This window comes from Gopherus evgoodei, chromosome 2 (genome assembly GCF_007399415.2).
Source record: "Gopherus evgoodei ecotype Sinaloan lineage chromosome 2, rGopEvg1_v1.p, whole genome shotgun sequence".
NCBI classification, from domain to species: domain Eukaryota; kingdom Metazoa; phylum Chordata; order Testudines; family Testudinidae; genus Gopherus; species Gopherus evgoodei.
Window position 1 is genome coordinate 3,631,852 of NC_044323.1, and position 20,048 is coordinate 3,651,899.

The 20,048-nt window shown below is 45.9% G+C and overlaps 1 protein-coding gene across 6 annotated transcripts in view; it reads left to right on the forward strand.

The window, feature by feature from the left end:
* The window catches only part of CCDC12 (coiled-coil domain containing 12), an 86,470-nt gene that overhangs the window by 41,533 nt on the left and 24,889 nt on the right, over positions 1-20,048 (forward strand). For all 6 annotated transcript variants that reach the window (XM_030549832.1, XM_030549833.1, XM_030549834.1 and 3 more), the window contains one exon: positions 8,221-8,291. In XM_030549832.1, the coding sequence (XP_030405692.1) occupies positions 8,221-8,291 (71 nt within the window). The remainder of the gene's footprint in view (positions 1-8,220; positions 8,292-20,048) is intronic.

A 20,048-nucleotide genomic window follows, 5' to 3' on the forward strand; every position in this document is an offset into this window, starting at 1 on the left:
ATGGAAATTAAAAGGAACTGTCACCAGAGTAAAATGCCTGGAGACATTGAAAAACACCGTAATAGAGATCAAACTAAATGTATACTTCTGCACCCCAGTAAGTATGAGGACCAAAAAAACAAACCAACCCCCACCCACTGGCTTAACAGCAGAGTAGAAGAGGCAGTTGAGAGGCAAAAAGGCATTTTTTAAAAATTGGAAGTCAAATTCTACTGAGGAAAATAGAAAGAAGCATAAACTCTGGTAAGTCAAGTGTAAAAGTATAATAAGGCAGGCCAAGAATGAATCTGAAGAGCAACTAGCTAAGGACACAAAACTAACAGCAAAACATTATTTAAGTCCATCAGAAGCAGGAAGCCTTCCAAACATTCAGTGGGGCTGCTGGACAATGGAGGTGCTTAAGGAGCACTCAGGGAAGACAAAGCCGTTGTGGGAAAAACTAAATGAATTCTTTGCATCGTTTTTCACCAGAGGACATGAGGGCGATCCTCACATCTGAGCCATTCTTTTTAGGTGACATGTCTGAGGGACTATCCCAGATTGAGTGTCAATAGAGGAGATTTTGGAACAACTGGATAAATTAGTACTAAGTCACCAGGACCAGTTGGTATTCACCCGGTAATTTTGAAGAAACTCGGATATGAAATGGCAAAACTACTAACTATAGTATGCAATCTATCACTTAAATCAGGCTTTGTGCCAGATGACTGGAGGGTAGCTAATATAATGCCTATTTTAAAAAAAGTCTTCAGAGGTGGTTCTGGGATTTACAGGCTGGTAAGCTTAACTTCAGTACTAGGCAAATTGGCTGAAAATATAGTAAAGAACAAAATTATCAGATATGTAGATGAACATGGTATGTTGGGGAAGAGTCAACATGGCTTTTGTAAAGAGAAATCATGCCTCTCCAATCTGTTAGGGTTCTTTGAGGGAGTCAAGCATGTGGAAAAGGGTGATCAGGTTAATATATGTATTTGGACTTTCAGAAAGCTTTTGACAAGATCCCTTACCAAAAACTCTTAAGCAAACTAAGCAGTCTTGGGCTAAGAGGGAAGGTGCTCTCATGCATCAGTGACTGGGTAAAAGATAGGAAGCACAGGGTAGGAATAAATGGTTAGTTTTCGCAATGGAAAGAGGTAAACAGAAGGGTCCCCCAGGGATCTATTGGGACTTCAGCATATTCATACATGATCTGGAAAAGGGGGTAAACAGTGATGTGTCAAAATTTGCAGATGATATAAAGTTACTCCTCATAGTTAAGTCCAAAGCTGACTGTGAAGAGTTACAAAGGGATCTCACAAAACTGGGTGACAAAATGGTAGATGAAGTTCAGTACTGATAAATGCAAAGTAATGCACATTGGAAAAAATAATTCCAGCTATATGTACAAAATGATGGGGTTTAAATGAGTTGTTATCACTCAAGAAAGAGATCTTGGAGTCATGGATAATTCTCTGAAAACATCCCCTCAGTGTGCAGCAGCTGTCAAAAATGGTTAATGGAATGTTAGGAACCATTAGGAAAGGGATATATAATAAAACAGAAATATCATAATGCCATATGAATACTGCATGCATTTCTGGTCGGCCCATCTAAAACATATATGTTTGAATTGGAAAAGGCGCAAAGAAGGACAGCAGTAATGATTAGGCACATGGAAAAGGTTCCAAACAAGTTAAAATTAAGAAGACAGGCACTGTTGAGCTTAGAAAAGAGACAACTGGGTGGGGGGGGGAATATGATAGAGGTCTATAAAATCATGAGTGGTGTGGAGAAAGTGCATAAGGAAGTATTATTTATCCTTTCACATAACATAAGAATCAGGGGTTACTCAATGAAATTAATAGGCAGTAGGTTTAAAACAAACAAAAGGAAGTATTTCTTCCCATAAAACACACCAGCTTGTGGAACTTGTTGCCAGAGGATGTTGTGAAGGCCAAAAATATAACTGGGTTCAAAAAAGAATTAGGTAAGTTCATGGAGGATAGGTACATCAATGGCTATTAGCCAAGATAGTCAGGTATGTAACCTCATGCTCTGGGTGTTCCTAAAGCTGCAGCTACCAGAAGCTGGGCCTGGATGATGGGATGGATCACTTGAAATTGCCCTGTTCTGTTCATTCCTTCTGAAGTATCTGGAACTGGCCACTGTCAGAGGACAGGATACTGGTCTAGATGGATCATTGAACTGACCCAGTATGGCCGTTCTTGTGCTCCCTACTTGCCACAATCCCCATTATCTCCTTTACTCTACTCACTCTCACCCAAAAAAGGAACAATGCCTCATTTGCTCTTCCTCCTGTCAGGGAAGACACCAGAGAGAGAGATTCTATTGCACCCATTGTCATACTGTCTCAGCACATTGTATCTAATCATTGACCATAGTAGAAGGAGGTATAGCTAGGTATTTGCAGTGGTAGCACTAGTGTAGATCGGATGCCAGTGGCCACAAATGTTCTGAGGCCTGGTCTACACCTAAAACTTAGGGTAATCTAGCTGCATCGCTCAGGGCTGTGAAAAATTTCATGCTTTGCATGAGGTAGTTAGGTTGACCTAACCTGCACTGTAGATGCAGCTTAGTTGATGGATGAATTCTTCTATCAACTTAGCTACCACCTCTGAAAGAGGTGGATTAATTAAAGTGACAGAAAAACCTGTCTGTCGATGTAAGGAACAACTGCACTACAGCAGCACAGCTGCAGTACTCTAGTTGTGCCACTGTAGGAGCTGTAGGGTAGACATGCCTTAAGAACTGTCATGTAAAGCTACTGTGAGTTGGGTCAGACATCACTATGTGTAATTTTCCAGATACAGAGAAGTTGTCCCTCCAGAAAACATTTGGGTGCAAATAGGCAACAAATGCCATAAGACGCTTTGGAATTGAATCTCAAACAACCTGAAGCAGCTGTAAGATGTCAATTTTGTGCTGGAACTACAGAGGTATTGCTCTCCTCTTCATCACAGGGAAGATTCTTGCCTGGATCCTACTAAACTGCCTCCTGCCCTTGCTGAGGAACTCCTCCCTGAATCACAGCGAGACTTCAGGTCATCCCGAGGCACAACCAACATGATCTTCATGGCATGACCGATTCAGGAAAAGTGCAGAGAGCAACACCCGGAACTATCATGTCATTCATTGACCTAACCAAGGCCTTTGACTCTATTAACTGTGATGCCCTATGGAAGGTGCTGTTTAGGTTTGGCTGTCCACAGAAATTCATTTCTATCATCAGATTACTCCATGATGGGATGACTGCCAGCATTCTGTGCAACGGCTCAGAGACCAAACCATTCATCATTCGTGCCGGTGTCAAGCAAGGCTGTGTCATTGCTCCAACACTCTTCTCCATTTTATTTGTCGTGATCCTGATTCTTGTTTGCGACCACCTTCCTGATGGAAATGGGAATCAGGATCATATGGATGGCCAACTCCTCAATCTTGAACATCTCCAAACAAAATCTAAGATCACGAGAATTGGCATCACTGACCTTCAGTATGCAGATTCCTGTGTCCATTCTTGCACACACGCAGGCCGACCTGCAAAGCACCCTAAATCTTTTTTCAGATGCCTATCACAGCCTGGACCACAGCCATTTTCTGTACCGTGGCAGCCACCTTTCCTAACCAGCCAGCGTTGACACAGAAATTGAATAGCAGCAAAGAATCCTGTGGCACCTTATAGACTAACAGACGTTTTGGAGCATGAGCTTTCGTGGGTGAATACCCACTTCTTCAGATGCAACAACATGTATTCACCCACGAAAGCTCATGCTCCAAAACGTCTGTTAGTCTATAAGGTGCCACAGGATTCTTTGCTGCTTTTACAGATCCAGACTAACACGACTACCCCTCTGAGAAATTGAATACACGTTCAGCTGTGCCAGCACATCCTTTAGAAGACTACTCAAACAAGTATTCAATGATAGGGATCTACAAACAGATACTAAGATCTTGGTTTACAAGGCAGTTGTCATCCCCACCCTTCTCTATGGGTGTGAGACCTGGGTAACCTACAGGCGACATCTCAAGCCGCTGGAGGGGTCCAAGGAATGCTGCCTCAGTAGGATTCTCAGGACCAGCTGGGAAGACTGACCCAGTAACATAAGCATTCTCTCTGCAGCCAACATCAGCAGTGTAGAAGCGCAGGTCATTAAATACCAACTCCTCTGGGCTGACCACTGTGTACGTATGCCTGACATTCTCCTCCCGAAGCAAGTACTCTTCTCTCAGTTAAATCAAGGAAGGAGGGCTTGCGGAGGGCATCTGAAGCACTTCAAAGACGTACTGAAAGTACATCTTAAAAAGGGAGACATCAGCCCAACACACTGGGAGGACTTGGCATGAAACAGAACACAGTGGCGTCACACCATACACCAAGCCACAGCCCACTTTGAGGAGAACAGACGTGCTCATGAGACAGAAGCGACAAAGGAGGAAAGAAAGTGCACAACAGTTCAGGCAACAAGTATGTCTCCTCCAAGATTCCATTTCTGTGGGAAAATCTGCAGGGCACAAATTGGGTTCCTCTGACACTTAAATACTCACCAATGATCCCCTTTGGCAGATGTCATCCTCGCATAGCAGAAGAAGATGTCAAACCCCTACTTCAGCAAATGAACAAAGTTTGCATGCTGAGGGAAATGCACAGTTTCTTGGTTAGGAAGAATATTTACCGTTAAATTGAATATTTTGCCAAAGATATCCTTCTTGTTTCAAAATCTTCTGGGGAAGCTCTAGCAAGAATACAAAGAATGTTAGAGTTCATATAGAATAAGAAAAGAGAGAGAGTGCAGATACTCTACAGTTCCATTAAACAGGGTGAACTAGTTCTAAATGTTACATGGTACCATCAAAGCCAGGCAGCTCAAGCAAACACTGGGTCTTCATTGAACAGGAAAATTGTGGCAATCTAAATATTGCTAGGATAGCACGGATTAAAACAAACCAAATTCACCTATGTACATGTCTTCATGCAATTTATATAAATCCTTTAGCAAAGGCTACTCTATGGGTTTGGGACAGAACTAGAGATAATACATTCATTTTCTTTGCTAATTACACCCATTGCAAATAATCCAAATTTTAATCCAAATCATACAGCAGAGTTTTGAAGTTTTGGAGAGCCATGAAATACATGTGCTTGGCCAACTGTTCACCAAAGAAACTTTTCTAACTCATTTAGAAACCAAAACCTGCTTTAACTGGCCCACTCTCCTGTGGTACCAGTACTTTCAAGTTAGGCATTATGTTTCCCAGTTTCCTAGAAAACTTTTCCATAGAAACCCAACTTTAGTAGAAGTGATGGCTTCTTGTTGACTAGAAAAAATATATATAACAAATTAATGTCAATCTTTGCTGATGATTTTCCTAACAAAAAAAGTCTACATATTAATAAAGAAAAAAAGAATTGGATAGACAAATTACCCCAGAGGAACTGGCTTTGGTCTGGGAAAAAAGTCAGCAACCTCAGTCTGTACCTAAATAAAAGAAAATTCCTTAATATCTATTTCAATGGTACCTCACATCCGTCAGGTTTTAAAATAGATATAGAGAGTGAATGGGGATAAAAGTTGGTGAAATTGTGTTGAAAGAGGCATGGTACACCTGTCCGGTTATCAGAGAATTTTGGGATATGCTTCATAATGAAATATTATAAATGTTGGATAATTATTACTGTGACTAGGGTCCCAGGGGAGCCAACTGAGGTCACTCAATTAAGGTGAACTGCGAAGAATGGGGCAGACAATCCCCAAAGCTGGTGGATATTCCAATACTTAGATTTACCAAGCCAGCAGAAAACAGCTTCTGTAATACTTCACTGGTTACCCAGAAGCCAACAACTTAGTTCCTTAAAGTAACCCAGCCTTAGGCCTCCACCCAGATACTCAAGTCAAATATGATGAGGATTACTGAAAATCCTACTTATCATATAAGAAAGTTCTACCAATCCCAAAAGATTGGACACATTGCCTCCCAGGTTAATGAATATTCCAGATCTTACCCAAATACACGCTTATAGCCAATTCTTCTTAACCAAACTAACATTTATTAAAAAAGAAGAGAGAGTGTTGGTTAAAAGATCAATATACATACAGGCATGAGTTCAATTCTTGAGATTGAATTCATAGCAGAGATGGTGAGCTTTGTAGTTGCAAAAAGTTCTTTCAGAAATAGTTTATAGGTTGTAGTCCAAATGTTTATATTCAGGGTGGTCCAGTCAGGTCTGGAGTCTCAGCCTTGTGACTTAAGCTTCCTCTGCGTGAAGCATCAGGCAGGTCTGAGATAAATAGGATTGGGACCCAAGGCATCTTTATATAGTTCGGCATCCTTAGGCGAACAATAGGCAATCAAAGATACTTTGAAGTGGACCTGTTTCCTAAGTGTCACTGGTAATTAGCTACACGGATTTACATAAGACAATTTATCCATTAGACAGTCTATCAGAAACTTTAAAGTGACATATAGACAATGACATTATTACACCCAAGATTCATCTAAATGTTAATATCCCCTTTTGCTCTCTGAATTAATAGCTAGAGTGACAGACAGGCACTGTCTGTTTACATGGCTAATCATTAAACAAGATATAAGTGAACACAATTAGTATCACTTTTAATTTCTAACAATATAGGTTTGCATTTCAGAGTTTGTATGTCTAGCCTATATAACATGGAATGGCCTTAATTACCATTTACGTACCTTTCTAACATGTCTCTAAAGTTTGAACCTGGGTCAATTATTCTGCAGGATGCTTAACCCTTTCTGGCCACGTGTTACACTTTGTATAAGATTCGTTGCAGTTATATAACAGTGGCAGCAGCAGTGATTTGCATGGTCATATTTTAATTAGATAACGTCACAATTACCAAATGATTACCAAAAATCACCAGGAGGATTACCAAATGATGCTTTGATAATCCTGCTGGTGGAACAGGTTCAAAGAATTGATTTCACATCTGCTAATAGCTCCAATAGTGCCTCATTGGGGGTGGGAGGAGAAGCCCCACATTAGAGGAATGGCTCCAAAAAATATGGGGCATTGTTATGGAAAGAATTATGCATCAATTCCATACTCAACAAAACAGAGGGCCAGTAAATACTTAGATGTTTGGTTACCATTTATTGATTATTCAAAGTACATTCCCCTGCACATAAATCCTAGCATACATATCTGATTTTTTTAATATTAAGGTTGATGAATGTGGCTGGTTTGATAAATATGAGTAGAGTCAGGAGTTGCACTTACTACAATCACCAGCAAATACAGCGTGGCTAGTGGAAAGTGACTCACTCGAATATGGTAACACCCTACTAAATAGAGATTTGATTATTCTATTTCTGCGTAATGTTTCTCTAAAAAAGATAAGCTCAGTGTTGTAATCATTAATTTATGTAGTAATGATTTGTAAACCTGTTAAAACTTTCTTCGTAGTTATTTTAAATGATAAAGAAGTCACCAGCTGTCTGGATCCCTGTCTAAAAGCAGCGCACTCCCATTGTTGCAGTCACTCTGTAGCTGACCCATTGCTATCAAACATGGGAAATGTTTCAGAAAGCAGGCTAGTGTAAACGTAAACATAACCTGGTTTATGCTAGGGAATAATCCTGCACTCACAGGGAGATGGATGTAATAGGACTCTTCATATCAACATGAGGCTCTCTTCAGATCCAGTCACTATCACTTCGGTTGTTGGCCAGAATAGAATTCAGCCTTCCCTCCTAGCCAGGGGAACTCGGGATCCAAACTCAGCTCTCCTCCCCAATCTTGTGACAAGGTGAAGCTGTACACGGCTGTTACCAATCTACTGCACTGTCCTTTGCCCTACAATGCCCTACTCTCAACATTACTCTGTCGTTTAAAACAAGGTTGTACTTATACTGCAGACCGGGTCTTTTAGCTTAGAATTTACCATGTCTGCTTGTTCGCTCACCAAATTGGCTTGGACATCCAGAAATAAGGAGAATATTAGTTCTGAGTGTCATGGCTGCCTCTAAGGAGAAGATAATTTAATTTTCCTTGTCTTTGGTGCAAGCTAGAGACAAAGCTGCAATTTTCAATCTTTGCCTAAAAGCAAGTCAGATTTAAATTGTACAGAACACTAGTGTTCATATCGGTCCTGTGTCCTCTTTTCAATGTGGCTCTGGTGCTACTCCATTCTTTTGTTACTGTGCATAATTCTGGAAAGTAGAAGCTTGACAGAAACCTTTTTTGTTTTTCAGAATAAGGACAATGGTGAACCTGAGAATAAGCAGTTTGGAGAAGACGACGAAGAGGATGGCACCAAACACAAGTAATTTGTTTATTTTTCAGACAGCTGTCTCTGACTGTGTGTTGTCTTAGTGCTGCTTTCCATGGTTTGCTAATTAGGATCTTTCTGTGGCTTCCAGCACCCAGATATCTTACCGTGAATTTACTCTCTCAGTGACATTGAGGGAATACAGTGAAAAACTGCACAGCCCTAGCAAAAATGAAATTATCAGTAAAAAGTTTTCCATTTCAGACACTTTAGGAAATGCAAACAGCCCTTCTGTTTGGGAATAATTCTCGGGGTATGTCCACACACTAAAGGAAAACCCAGGGCTGGCCAGTGCCAGCTGGCTCCAGTGTGACTCTGTTTCATGGCCATGTAGACTTCTAGGCTCCAGCAGGAGCTCTGGGACCCTCCCACTTCGCAGGATCCTAGAGCCTGGGTACCAGCCTGAGCCCAGACATTTCCTCAACAGTGGAACAGCCCCGCAGCCCGAGCTCTGCAAGCCAGAGTTGGTTGGCATGGGCCAGCCATGGGTGTCTAGTTGCTGTGTAGACATACCTTTAGGGCAGGGGTGGGCAAACTATCCAGCCCGCAGGATTGCCCCCTATGGTGCTGCAGGCCCCGCGCCACTCTCAGAAATGGCCGGCACCACGTCCCTGTGGCCTGGGGGTGGGGGAGGCACAGGGCTCTGTGTGTTGCCCTTGCCTCCAGGCACCGCCCTCCGCAGCTCCCATTGACCGGGAACAGGGAACTTCAGGGGAGGTACCTGGAGGCGTGGCAAGGACAGCGTGCGGAGCCCTGTCCCGTCTACGCCCCTCCCACACACACACCCCCCCCCGGGCTGTGCAGGGCTGTGGTTCCGGCCACTTCCCGGCGCGGCGTGGGGCCCGGCTAGGCAGGGAGCCTGCCTTGGCCCTGGGGCACTCCACTGCCACCCTGGAACCGCTTTAGGTAAGCGGCACTGGGTCGGAGCTCGAATCCCTCCTGCATCCTGCCCCCAACTCCCTGCCCTAAGCCTCCTGCCTGCACCTGGCACCCCTCCTGCACCCCAACCTCCTGCCACAACCTGCACCCCTACTCCCTGCCCTGAGCCTCCTGCTACACCCCACAGCCCTTCTGCACCCCAACCCCCTGCCTTGAGCTCCCTCACACAGTCCGCACTCCTCCTGCACCCCAACCCCCTGCCACACCCTGCACCTCTACTCTCTGCCCTGAGCCTCCTGCTACACCCCACACCGCTTCTGCACTCCAACCCCCTGCCTTGAGCTCCCTCACACAGTCTGCACCCCTCCTGCACCCCAACTCCCTCCCCTGAGCCCCTTCATACACCCTGCACTCCTCCTTTGCCCTAGTCCCTTGCCCTGAGCCCATTCCTAACATCGCACCCCCTCCCACACCCCGCACTCCCTCATGCACCCCAGCCCCCTGCCCTGCATACAATTTCCCCACCCAGATATGGCCCTCGGCCCAAAGAGTTGGCCCTTAGGGACTGACACACAAGGGGAAGGCCATCCAAAACAGAGGATTATCAGAATCTGAACACAATTTAGCCTCTTCCATGGTTATATCTTTGTCTCCTCCTGCCATGTTTTAAGCATGGAATTATTTTTGGCACCCATGAGTGAAGGCCCAAAGGCCAAATGGGGCTCATGCTAATGGTGGCCTGCTGCTGTGCTTTCCTTGTAGCTGCAAGGTGTAAAGACAAAGTCGATCAATTACAGGCTTTTCTTGATGGCAAAATCTGCTGACTCTTTAGTTGGTTTTGCCACCAATAAGTATTTGCGGGTCCCAACAGAGGAGGCAGGGGCTTTGAATTTAGTGTGCGATCAAGGGAATTTCATGTTCTTCCTCACCATCTGGCAGTGTAGAAATCCCCGTGCTGGAGAGCTGCATTTGAACGGCTGCTTCTGGCACATGAACACTTGCTCAACGATGCTGACAGGAGCAGAGTGACATATTGTGTCCCTGGTCTGTTTCAATTCTGCTGCGGAAGTGTGTGTGCAAGGACTGCCCGGGTGTCATTCTGCACTGGTGCTGAGAGCGGCTCCTGGGATGGAGTAAGGTGAAGAGGCAAACTTGTGTATCACACTGTTCATATACCTGAAAGGGTCGCAGGGCCTTGCAGAAGGCAAGTGAGCTGACATGCCAAGAGGTGAAGGTATAGAGCCTGGTGAATAATGAATGAGCTGCTATTACATTCCAGCCCTCTGCCACTTGATATACTGAGTGAGCAACAAGATGATGCATATTGTGACGCGGTGACGAGATGTGTCAGACTGGGGGGACGGATAGCTCAGTGGTTTGAGCATTGGCCTTCTAAACCCAGGGTTGTGAGTTCAATCCTTGAGGGGGCCATTAAGGGATTTGGGGGTTGGTTCTGCTTTGAGCAGGGGGTTGGACTAGATGATCTCTTGAGGTCCCTTCCAACCCTAATAATCTATGAATCTGTCTGGCATCTCTGCCATACGAGATGGCATTATTGTGCCATCAGGGATGCGTCCTTACATCCACACCCTGGTTTATAATGATATTTGCCATGTTCTCTTTGGAGAGCCCTAACAGTGATGTAAAAACAGCCTCTACTCTCTTTCAGCCCTATAGTTCCTCCCTTTTAAATGTTGATGTCTTGTCTTGTCAAGCAGCACAATGAGGAGCTCGAACTGTGCCAGAAGTCATATTTTTTCATACGAAATCTTCAGCCTGTGTCCTCTGGAGTTGGCAAACCACCTTCTCCTCCAGGGAGTATTGGAAACTCTCATAATCTCCTGACCTCTGGCTGGAGCCATAAAGGCCAAAGGGTCTTTCCACTTGTGTACAGAGTCCTTGAAACTTCAGAGCAGCTGTACGAGAGAAGAAAACTTTAAGCGTGACACCAGCTGCTCTCTGTCAGAAGTCAGTTTTGTATCAATGGGCCTAACTCTGCCCACAGATGCATGCTCAGGGTTAGGTCAGTGGGAGTCGCATGCTTTTGAAGGCACAATTTGTTGTAAAAAGAGTCAAGTTTGCATTCTGTAGCAGTTACTACCCAATAGATTGCAAGACCCTTGTGTACGTCTGTCCAACTACTTGCTGTGTTGTCAGGATCCAGATGTAACTTTGCAAGGCAAATTAGAACAGTCCCTTCTCTGTAGTGGATGTTTGAATCTCAAATTCAGTTTTTACTGTTCAGCTGATAGAGACATTAGCTCTGCAATTAAACTTTGATGTACTTAGGAATTTCACTATTAGTTCACTCCTTTACCAGACAAAAATTCTTTTGAAAACAGGAGTGGCCTACAACTCCAGGAAACTGGTACCTTTCATTCTGCATGTGCATCTTCCAGTAGTGTCTCTGAACTCCCCCAGCCCCTTGAAACAGGGACCAGTGTGTGTACTGTCATAGTGCTTGTGAGTCTGGCTAGTCCTAAAGGTAGGCTGATCAGGTTGATCCTGAAGTTTAGAAACAGCAGGCTCTAGAAATCAAAGCTTATGGGACAGCTGCTAACTGTACCATAGTTAAGGTTGCAGCAGCATTTCTGTAGCACTGCAGAGGCTATGCAGCAGGCCAAGAAAAACCTTGTTGTCTGGAGTTGAAGACAACCAAAATCTTGATCCAGGCAAATGAATTGTAATTGTCCACTAAATAATCTTGTGACCTACGCTTACAGCCTGGATATATCGTCTAACCAACGTGACTGACCTAAGTCTGAAAAAAGGGAACAGAGCTGCCAGCTTTGGTTTCCTTGTGAAAACCATCAGAAGAAAATTATTTAGTTGCCCGCTTCCTCACCAGCTTTGCTAAGCTGCTTCTGGCTGTCTCTGGCCAGCTGTGCCTCCTGCTACACTTGAGGATGGGAGAGAGGATTACATGTTGCCGACAGTGTAGCTACCAGGTTGCTATGTGGCTGAATTAATAAATGCAAAGTAATGCCCATTGGACAGCATAATCCCAAAGATACACACACAATGATAGGGCCTAGATTAGCTGTAAACACTCAAGAGAGAGATCTTGGAGTCACTGGATAATTCTTGGAAAACATCGCCTCAATGAGCAGTAGCAGTCCTAAAATGGTAACAAACTGTTAAGAGCCGTTAGGAAAGGGCTACATAGTAAAACAGAAAATACCATAATGCCACTGTGTAAATCCACGATATACCCACCCCTTGAATCCTGCAAGTCTTGGATGACGAGCAGTGGCTGCAGAACTTTTGGAGGAGGAGAGCCATTTTATGGGACTGTGTGCTGAGCTTGCCCCCACCCTGCGACGCAAGGACATGAGGCTTGAGAGCTGCCCTGCCAGTGGAGAAGCATGTGGTGCTTGCAATCTGGAAGCTGGCTACTCCAGACAGCTACCGATCAGTCGCTAATCAGTTCGGAGTGGGTAAGTCTGTTGTTGGAATGGTGTCGATGCAAGTTTGCAGGGCCGTTGATCGAATCCTGCTCAGAAGAACCGTGACTCTAGGCAACGTGCGTGACACTGTGGATGGCTTTGCACAAAGGGGTTTCCCTAACTGTGGAGGAGCGATAGATGGCACGCATATTGTAGAACTGATAAATGAAACTGTTTTTAATTGTTCACTTTATTAATGTAACTTCTGTTCACTATTCACTATACTTGGCTACACTGTAACTTCTGTTCCATATTGTAATTCAAACTCCATTTTAAAACACTCACTCCATTTTATAAAAGCTTCCTCCAACCTTCATTTCTGCAAACCCTGCCGTAATCTTATTAGTTTAGTTTACATGTGTGAATGAGGTATGCATGGGTGATAGAATCAACCTCCAGCCCCAGCCTGTCCTGATGAGATAAGTTCAAATACCAACGGCTGAAGACCTAGACAACAGCCCTAAACAAAGTAAGAAGCATCCACCCTAAAAAGAAAAGGACAACAGAACAACAGAGGGAAGATCAAAGCCAGGTCCCAGGCTGACAGTCACGCCTGCAATGACGGGTGATCAAGCAAACCCAGAGGCGGGGTGACACAGCAAGACCTAGGAACTTTGAATCCAAACTAAACTCCTATAAAAAGGGAAGGGTGAGATGAGAAACTTTGGGTAACGTTCTGCTATCAACATCAAGGAGCATCGGTGCGCGCCCGACAGAGACCCGGCTCCTCCTCGTGCTCAGCTTTCCTGGCCAGTTAGCTGCCACGAGCTCTGATCCCAAGCTGCAAACTCAAACTGCAATCAGGACTGGTAACTATCCAGCAGCTGCAGAACATTTTGGTTGTGTGTGTGTGTGTGTGTGTGTGTATAAGCATTAAGGTATTTGCTAATAGTTACGGATTAATAATAAATGTGGCATCTTTGTCTTGACCCCTAAAACAATCCTGTGTAAGTTTGTGGGACAACAATATTCCAATTCTGGCACCAGACCACCTTGCCTCTGAGTACATAAATTGGAAGGGTATTTCTTGATGGTTCTCCTGGTGCTTGTGGATCAGTGTGGGCATTTCACATACATTAATGCAGGCTGGTCTGGAAAGGTGCATAATGCACACATCTTTCAGAACACAGGCCTGTTTGGGAAGCTGCAAGCAGGACTTTCTTCCCAGACAAGAAGATTGCTGTCAGGAAAGTCGAAATGCCCATCATGATCTTTGGAGATCCTGCCTACCCTTTAATTCCATGGCTCATAACACCCTACACAGGGAGCCTTGACAGCAGCAAGGAGCCGTTCAGCAACAGGCTGAGTCGGTGCAGAATGGCTATTTAAAGGCCCGCTGGCACTGTCTGTATGGGAAGCTGGACCTGACCGATGACAACATCCCCATGGTTATAGCCGTGTGCTGTACCCTATATAATATTTGTGAAGGGAAGGGTGAAAGCTTCACTCAGGCATGGACTGCTGAAGTTTAATGCCTGGAGGCTGAATTTGAACAGCCAGAGAGCAGTGCTATTAGAGGGACCCAGTGCAGGGCCATAGGATTAGGGATGCCTTGAGGGAGCAGTTCGATGCGGAAAGCCACCAATAATGTTTGGTGCTCTGCAGGGGAGTGAAATGCTGTGATTCCAATGCTAGCAGGCATATTTGTTTGCTATGTATGATGCACTGATGAACAGTGCCTGTTGCTTTCCTGGGCTACGATATCTTTTACTTAATGCAATAACGAATGTTTCCAAAACCAAAAAAACACCCCAAACATTTATTGAAAAGAAACACAACTGCTGGAGAAACAAACATGGCAAGACACATCTGTGCTGTGTGGGAGGAGGGAGGGGGGCAGGGTGGGGAATGGAACAATCACAGATTTGCATATGTCCTGTTATCATATTCACCGTTTCTGTCTGGAGTGCCGTGCAATGAGTGCTGCACTTCAGTCTGGCTAAAATGCTTGGTGATGGGGGCTGAGTGCAGTGGGTAAGGGTCGTAGTTTGCAGGGCTGAGTGGTGAAGTTACAGTTCTTCTTCGAGAGATGTCCCTGTGGGTGCTCCACTCTAGGTGTCGGTGCGCCCCTGTGCCTTTGATCGGAGATTTCTGCAGCAGTACTCGTAGCGGCCACGCATGCTCAGAGCCTGGCCCCAGCTCTGAGTATACCTCTAGTGAGCATGCGCGGTCGGTTCCCTCAGTTCCTTCTCTACCGTCCCCGGCTTGAGACGGAGCTCAGCAGACTCCTTAAAGAATTTCTTTCCTCATCTTAAAATAACTTGTAGTTAGACAGTTTCTTGTTAGTTAGTTGTTAGTTAGGGAGCTAAAACGTAAACTTATTCTACTTCAAAAATCCCTAGGCTCTGCCTCAGACCCTGGCGCAGACTCTGCCTCCGCTCACTGACACAGCTCTCCCACTTCTAAAAAGCAGAAGAAAGCAGCAAAACAAGGGCACCTTCTGTCAAATTCAAAAGAAGCCCTTAGACACAAACCTTCTCCGGTCAGATCCACAGTCTCCTTACTGGTGCTCCGCAGCCTGAGCACTTTTGACGAGCCGGGCTCCTCCGGCACCGCGTTAAACCCGCCTGTGCTTTCGGCGGCAGCGCGAGGCTCCGGTGCCGAGGTGACAGGCTTTCAGTTGCCTGCCTCGATTATGGCACCTATTGGCACCGCCATGAACACGGTGCTGACCAATCAGGCCCCCCCAAGGCACCGCAGCCTGCTATTAATAGCGTGGCACTGACTATGGCACCGGCATTAACAGCGCTACTTGGCACGGAGCCAAGACTAAGAACTCCGGTGCAGGCCCGGGTTCCCTCACAGCAATTCTATCAGCCTTCACCTTCAGCTGCCTCAGCGCTGCCGTTTACCCAGTCAAGTGACCTCTTAGTGTCACCTACGCTGCAATCGCCCTTCCTTAAAGACTGCTTCTCCCTTACGAATGATTCAGGGTCTGAACAGCCTTTCTCCAGTGAGGAGGAGTCTGAACTACAAGGTGATGTTTCAATACAATCAGAATTCCGTCCTCGGAGTCCTGTCACCCGCGGGCACAGGAAAATTGTCTCAGACTACCCTCGAGACCCTGCCTCCTGGTGTGTTAACCCCTGGATCTCACCACCTATGCCTTTTCCACCACCATGGCAGTATTGGGCCCCATGAGCACCTTTCCCTCGGCAACACACCCACTATTCCAATCCAACGAGACGCGAACGTCCAGATGATATGACTCACTTGGCGGCACCCTCCCATTCTCAGGATCAATTAACTCCTGCTCCTGAACCAGTACTAACTGAAGTACCAATTGAAACAATGCCTGAAGAAGCTTTACTTCCCTCCCCTCTACCGTCCTTAGACGGTTTTTCGAAATTCTAGGATCTCTTTAAAAGGGTTGCCAGCGAGCTTAGAATCAATCTAGAGGAAGTATCGGACCAACAGCATGAGTTAACGGACATCCTGCAACCCTCTTCTTCATCCAGACTGGCATTGTCAATCAATGCAGCCCTTCTGGAACCTGCTAAGTCCATCTGGCAGGCTCCAGCCACAAACCAGCCTACCCGCAAACAAGCGGACCATAAATACTTCATTCCCTCTAAGGGCTATGAATTCCTTTTCTCACATCCTGCGCCAAACTCACTGGTAGTGGACGCAGCCAATCAAAGGAACAAACAACAGTATTTCCGCCATACCCCAGCCAACAAGGAAGGCAAACGCTTAGACCTGCTGGGCCGCAAAGTGTATGCCACTTCAACCTTACAATTTCGAATTGCCAATTATACCACAATTCTGGCAAAGTACGACCATAGAAACTGTAACAAGTTCATGGACTTTATTGAACACATTCCAGACCAGAAGAAACAACAGTTTACAGCTTTAGTTTCCGAGGGCCAAATCATATCACGCACGGCTCTTCAAGCAGCTCTGGATGCAGCCAATACCGCAGCAAGATCCACCGCTACGGCAGTGGTCATGCGCCTAAGTTCATGGCTCTCCTCTTCCCTCTTTCCTCGCGAGGTTCAGAGCACCATAGAGGACCTCCCTTTTGATGGTGATAAACCCTTTGCTTCCACCACGATTGAGGTGCTCCACTCAGTGAAGGACTCAAGGGCAACTCTTCGATCCTTAGGCATCCAACCCCCTACAACCAGAAGGTGACAGTACAGACATCAACCTTACCACCGTCCACGCTACCCCCCATATACTCAGCATTTCACAAGATCTCAGGATCAACAACAGCAACACCAACGCCAGAGATCCAGATAGCAGCGGCATCGCCCCAATTCTTCCAGGATGCCCCAACTTCCTCCAACTAATAAGCAGATTTGAACCTTTGGTCGAGGGTCTCGTAAACATCGCCCCAATTTCAGCGTATGCACTGCCTACAACTATCTTTGGACACCGCCTACAGCCATTTTTGCACCAATGGCAGAATATTACCACCGACAAGTGGGTTCTAGAGGTCATCACAACTGGGTATTCTATCCCCTTCCTCTCCTTACCTCTCTCCCAACCACCCTCCCCGTCCCTCTGCAGGGACACCTCTCACGAGCTACACCTCCAGCAAGAAGTACAACATCTCCTTCACCTGAGGGCTATCGAACTTGTGCCCGAATGCCACAAGGGGAAAGGATTCTACTCCCATTATTTCTTAACAGAAAAGAAAACTGGAGGATGGCGACCGATGCTCGACCTCAGGAGGCTCAACAAATTTGTCAAAAAGCAAAAGTTCAGGATGGTTACTCTCACCACCATAATTCCAGCCCTGGAACAGGGCGATTGGTTTTCAGCCCTCGACCTACAAGACACCTACTTTCACGTCACTATCCACCCGGCCCACAGACGTTTTCTTCGTTTTACCCTCGGCTCAACGCATTTTCAATACAGAGTTCTACCATTCGGCCTTTCCACTGCCCCTCGAGTTTTCTCCAAGCTGCTAGCGGTAGTCACTGCCTACCTCAGGAAAAAAGGAGTCATAATATTCCCTTACCTCGATGATTGCCTCCTGAAGGCCTCCACATTCAACGAGGCCCTCTGCTTCACACAACTCACCATCGATTGCTTCCAATCCCTGAGCCTGCAAATAAACAAAAGCAAATCCACATTAAGTCCTACCCAGCACATGGAGTTTATAGGAGCGAGCCTCGACTCCACAACTGAACTGGCATCTCTCCCACCCGGCCGATTCAATACCATAAAACTGCTGGCTACGAGACTTCGCAACAACCCCCGGGTCACCGCCCGAGACTGCCACCAACTACTAGGGCACATGGCCTCATGCACCTTCGTGGTCCAGAACGCACATCTCTACATGAGGTGCTTCCAGCTTGACTGGCCACGGTTTACAAACCAAACGTGCACTCACTAAACAAACATCTGGCCATACCCTACCGAGTCAAAGACTCTCTCATATGATGGACAGTCCCCTACAACCTCTGCTCTGGAGTCCCCTTCCTCCAGACCTCCCCAACTCTGATAATGACGACTGATGCATCCCTCACGGGCTAGAGGGCACACATCTCTCACCAAACAGTCCACAGGCTATGGCCTCATTCCAAGATCTCCCTGCACATAAATGTTCTAGAACTTTGAGCTATACGGAATGCCTGCCGCTACTTCCTTCCACTAATCAAGAATCAGCATGTACGCATAATGACAGACAGCATTGCCTGCATGTTCTACATAAACAGACAAGGAAGGGCTCGTTCCCACTCTCTTTGCTCAGAGGCCATAAAACTCTGGAATTGGTGCCTTGCGAACCACATCCGCATATCAGCTGCTTATCTCCAAGGGGTGGTGAACACCACTGCCGAGTTAAGCAGACGTTTCCCTTTGGAGCACGAATGGGAGATAGACAAGGAAATCATCTACAACATATTTTGCACTTGGGGTCACCCAACCATAGATCTCTTTGCAACAGCGAAAAACACGAAATGCCTCAATTTTTGCTCCAGGGCGGGACTGGGCAAACACTCCCTCGGAGATGCATTCGTGATTCCATGGCACCGGGAATTAGCTTATGCATTTCCCCCAATATCATTGCTCAACAGGGTCCTCATAAAGATACGAACGGATCTTGTCGGGTGATCTTGTTCGCACCTTCATGGCTGAGACAACCGTGGTTCCCTTTCCTCACCAGAGTGTAAATTTGACCACCAATCTCCCTGCCTCTCGTCCCGAACCTTTTATCACAGCAACACGGCCGGCTTCTTCACCCCAATCTCTCCATGCTTCATCTCAAAGCCTGGTATCTGCATAGTTCTCCCAACGAGAACTAGACTGTTCTGACCAAGTTCAGAGGGTACTTCTACACAGCAGAACACAATCCACCCGTACCACCTATCTCCGAAAGTGGAAACGATTCACAAAATGGTGTTCAACTAAACAACTGTCTCCTACCTTGGCACCTCTTCCCTGCATACTCGACTATCTATTGGACATTAAGCAATCCGGCCTTTCCTTCAACTCCATCAGAGTCCACTTAGCTGCCATCACGACCTTTCATGGCACAGTTGACAGTACCTGGGTCTTCGCTCATCCCATTACCAAGCGTTTCCTGAAGGGACTCCAAACCTTATATCCAGAAATTAAGCCACCTACCCCTCCATGGGATCTTCACCTAGTATTGTCCTGTTTAACTCATCAACCGTTTTGAGCCCTTAGCCACCTGCTCCCTCTTGCACCTCTTGATGAAAACAGCCTTTCTGGTGGCGATTACCTCCGCCAGACGGGCAGGCTAGATAGCAGCCCTTATGGCAGATCCACCATATACACTCTTCTTCAAGGACAAAGTTACTCTACGCCTACACCCAAAATTCCTTCCAAAAGTTCACACTTCTTTTCACATCAATGAACCAATACATCTACCAATTTTCTTTCCAAAACCACATGCAAACTCCTTCGAAGCTACAATGCACACACTTGATGTGTGCAGGGCCTTATCCTTCTATTTGGACAGAACCAAACCCTTCAGAAACTCTCCTAGACTCTTTGTCTCCATCGCGGAGCGCTCCAAAGGCATGCCTATCTCTACCCAGAGACTTTCGAAATGGATCTCCAATTGCATACGACTCTGCTATCAGATAAAAAACGTTACACCTCCAGCATTGATCAGAACACATTCCACTAGATCTGTATCTACCTCTGTAGCCTTCTTACGTAAAGTACCGTTGTCTGACATTTGTAGAGCAGCCACTTGGTCCTCCGAGCACACATTTGTCAAACACTATGCCCTTACTCAGGGCCCTCTCTCTGACACTCGATTAGGCAGGGCAGTATTATCTACTGCATTCCTGCCAGACCCGAAGTCACTACCTCCCTGAGATACACTGCTTTGAAGTCACCTAGAGTGGAGCACCCACAGGGACATCTCTCTCGAAGAAGAGGAGGTTACTCACCTTGTGCAGTAACTGACGTTCTTCAAGATGAGTGTCCCTGTGGGTGCTCCACT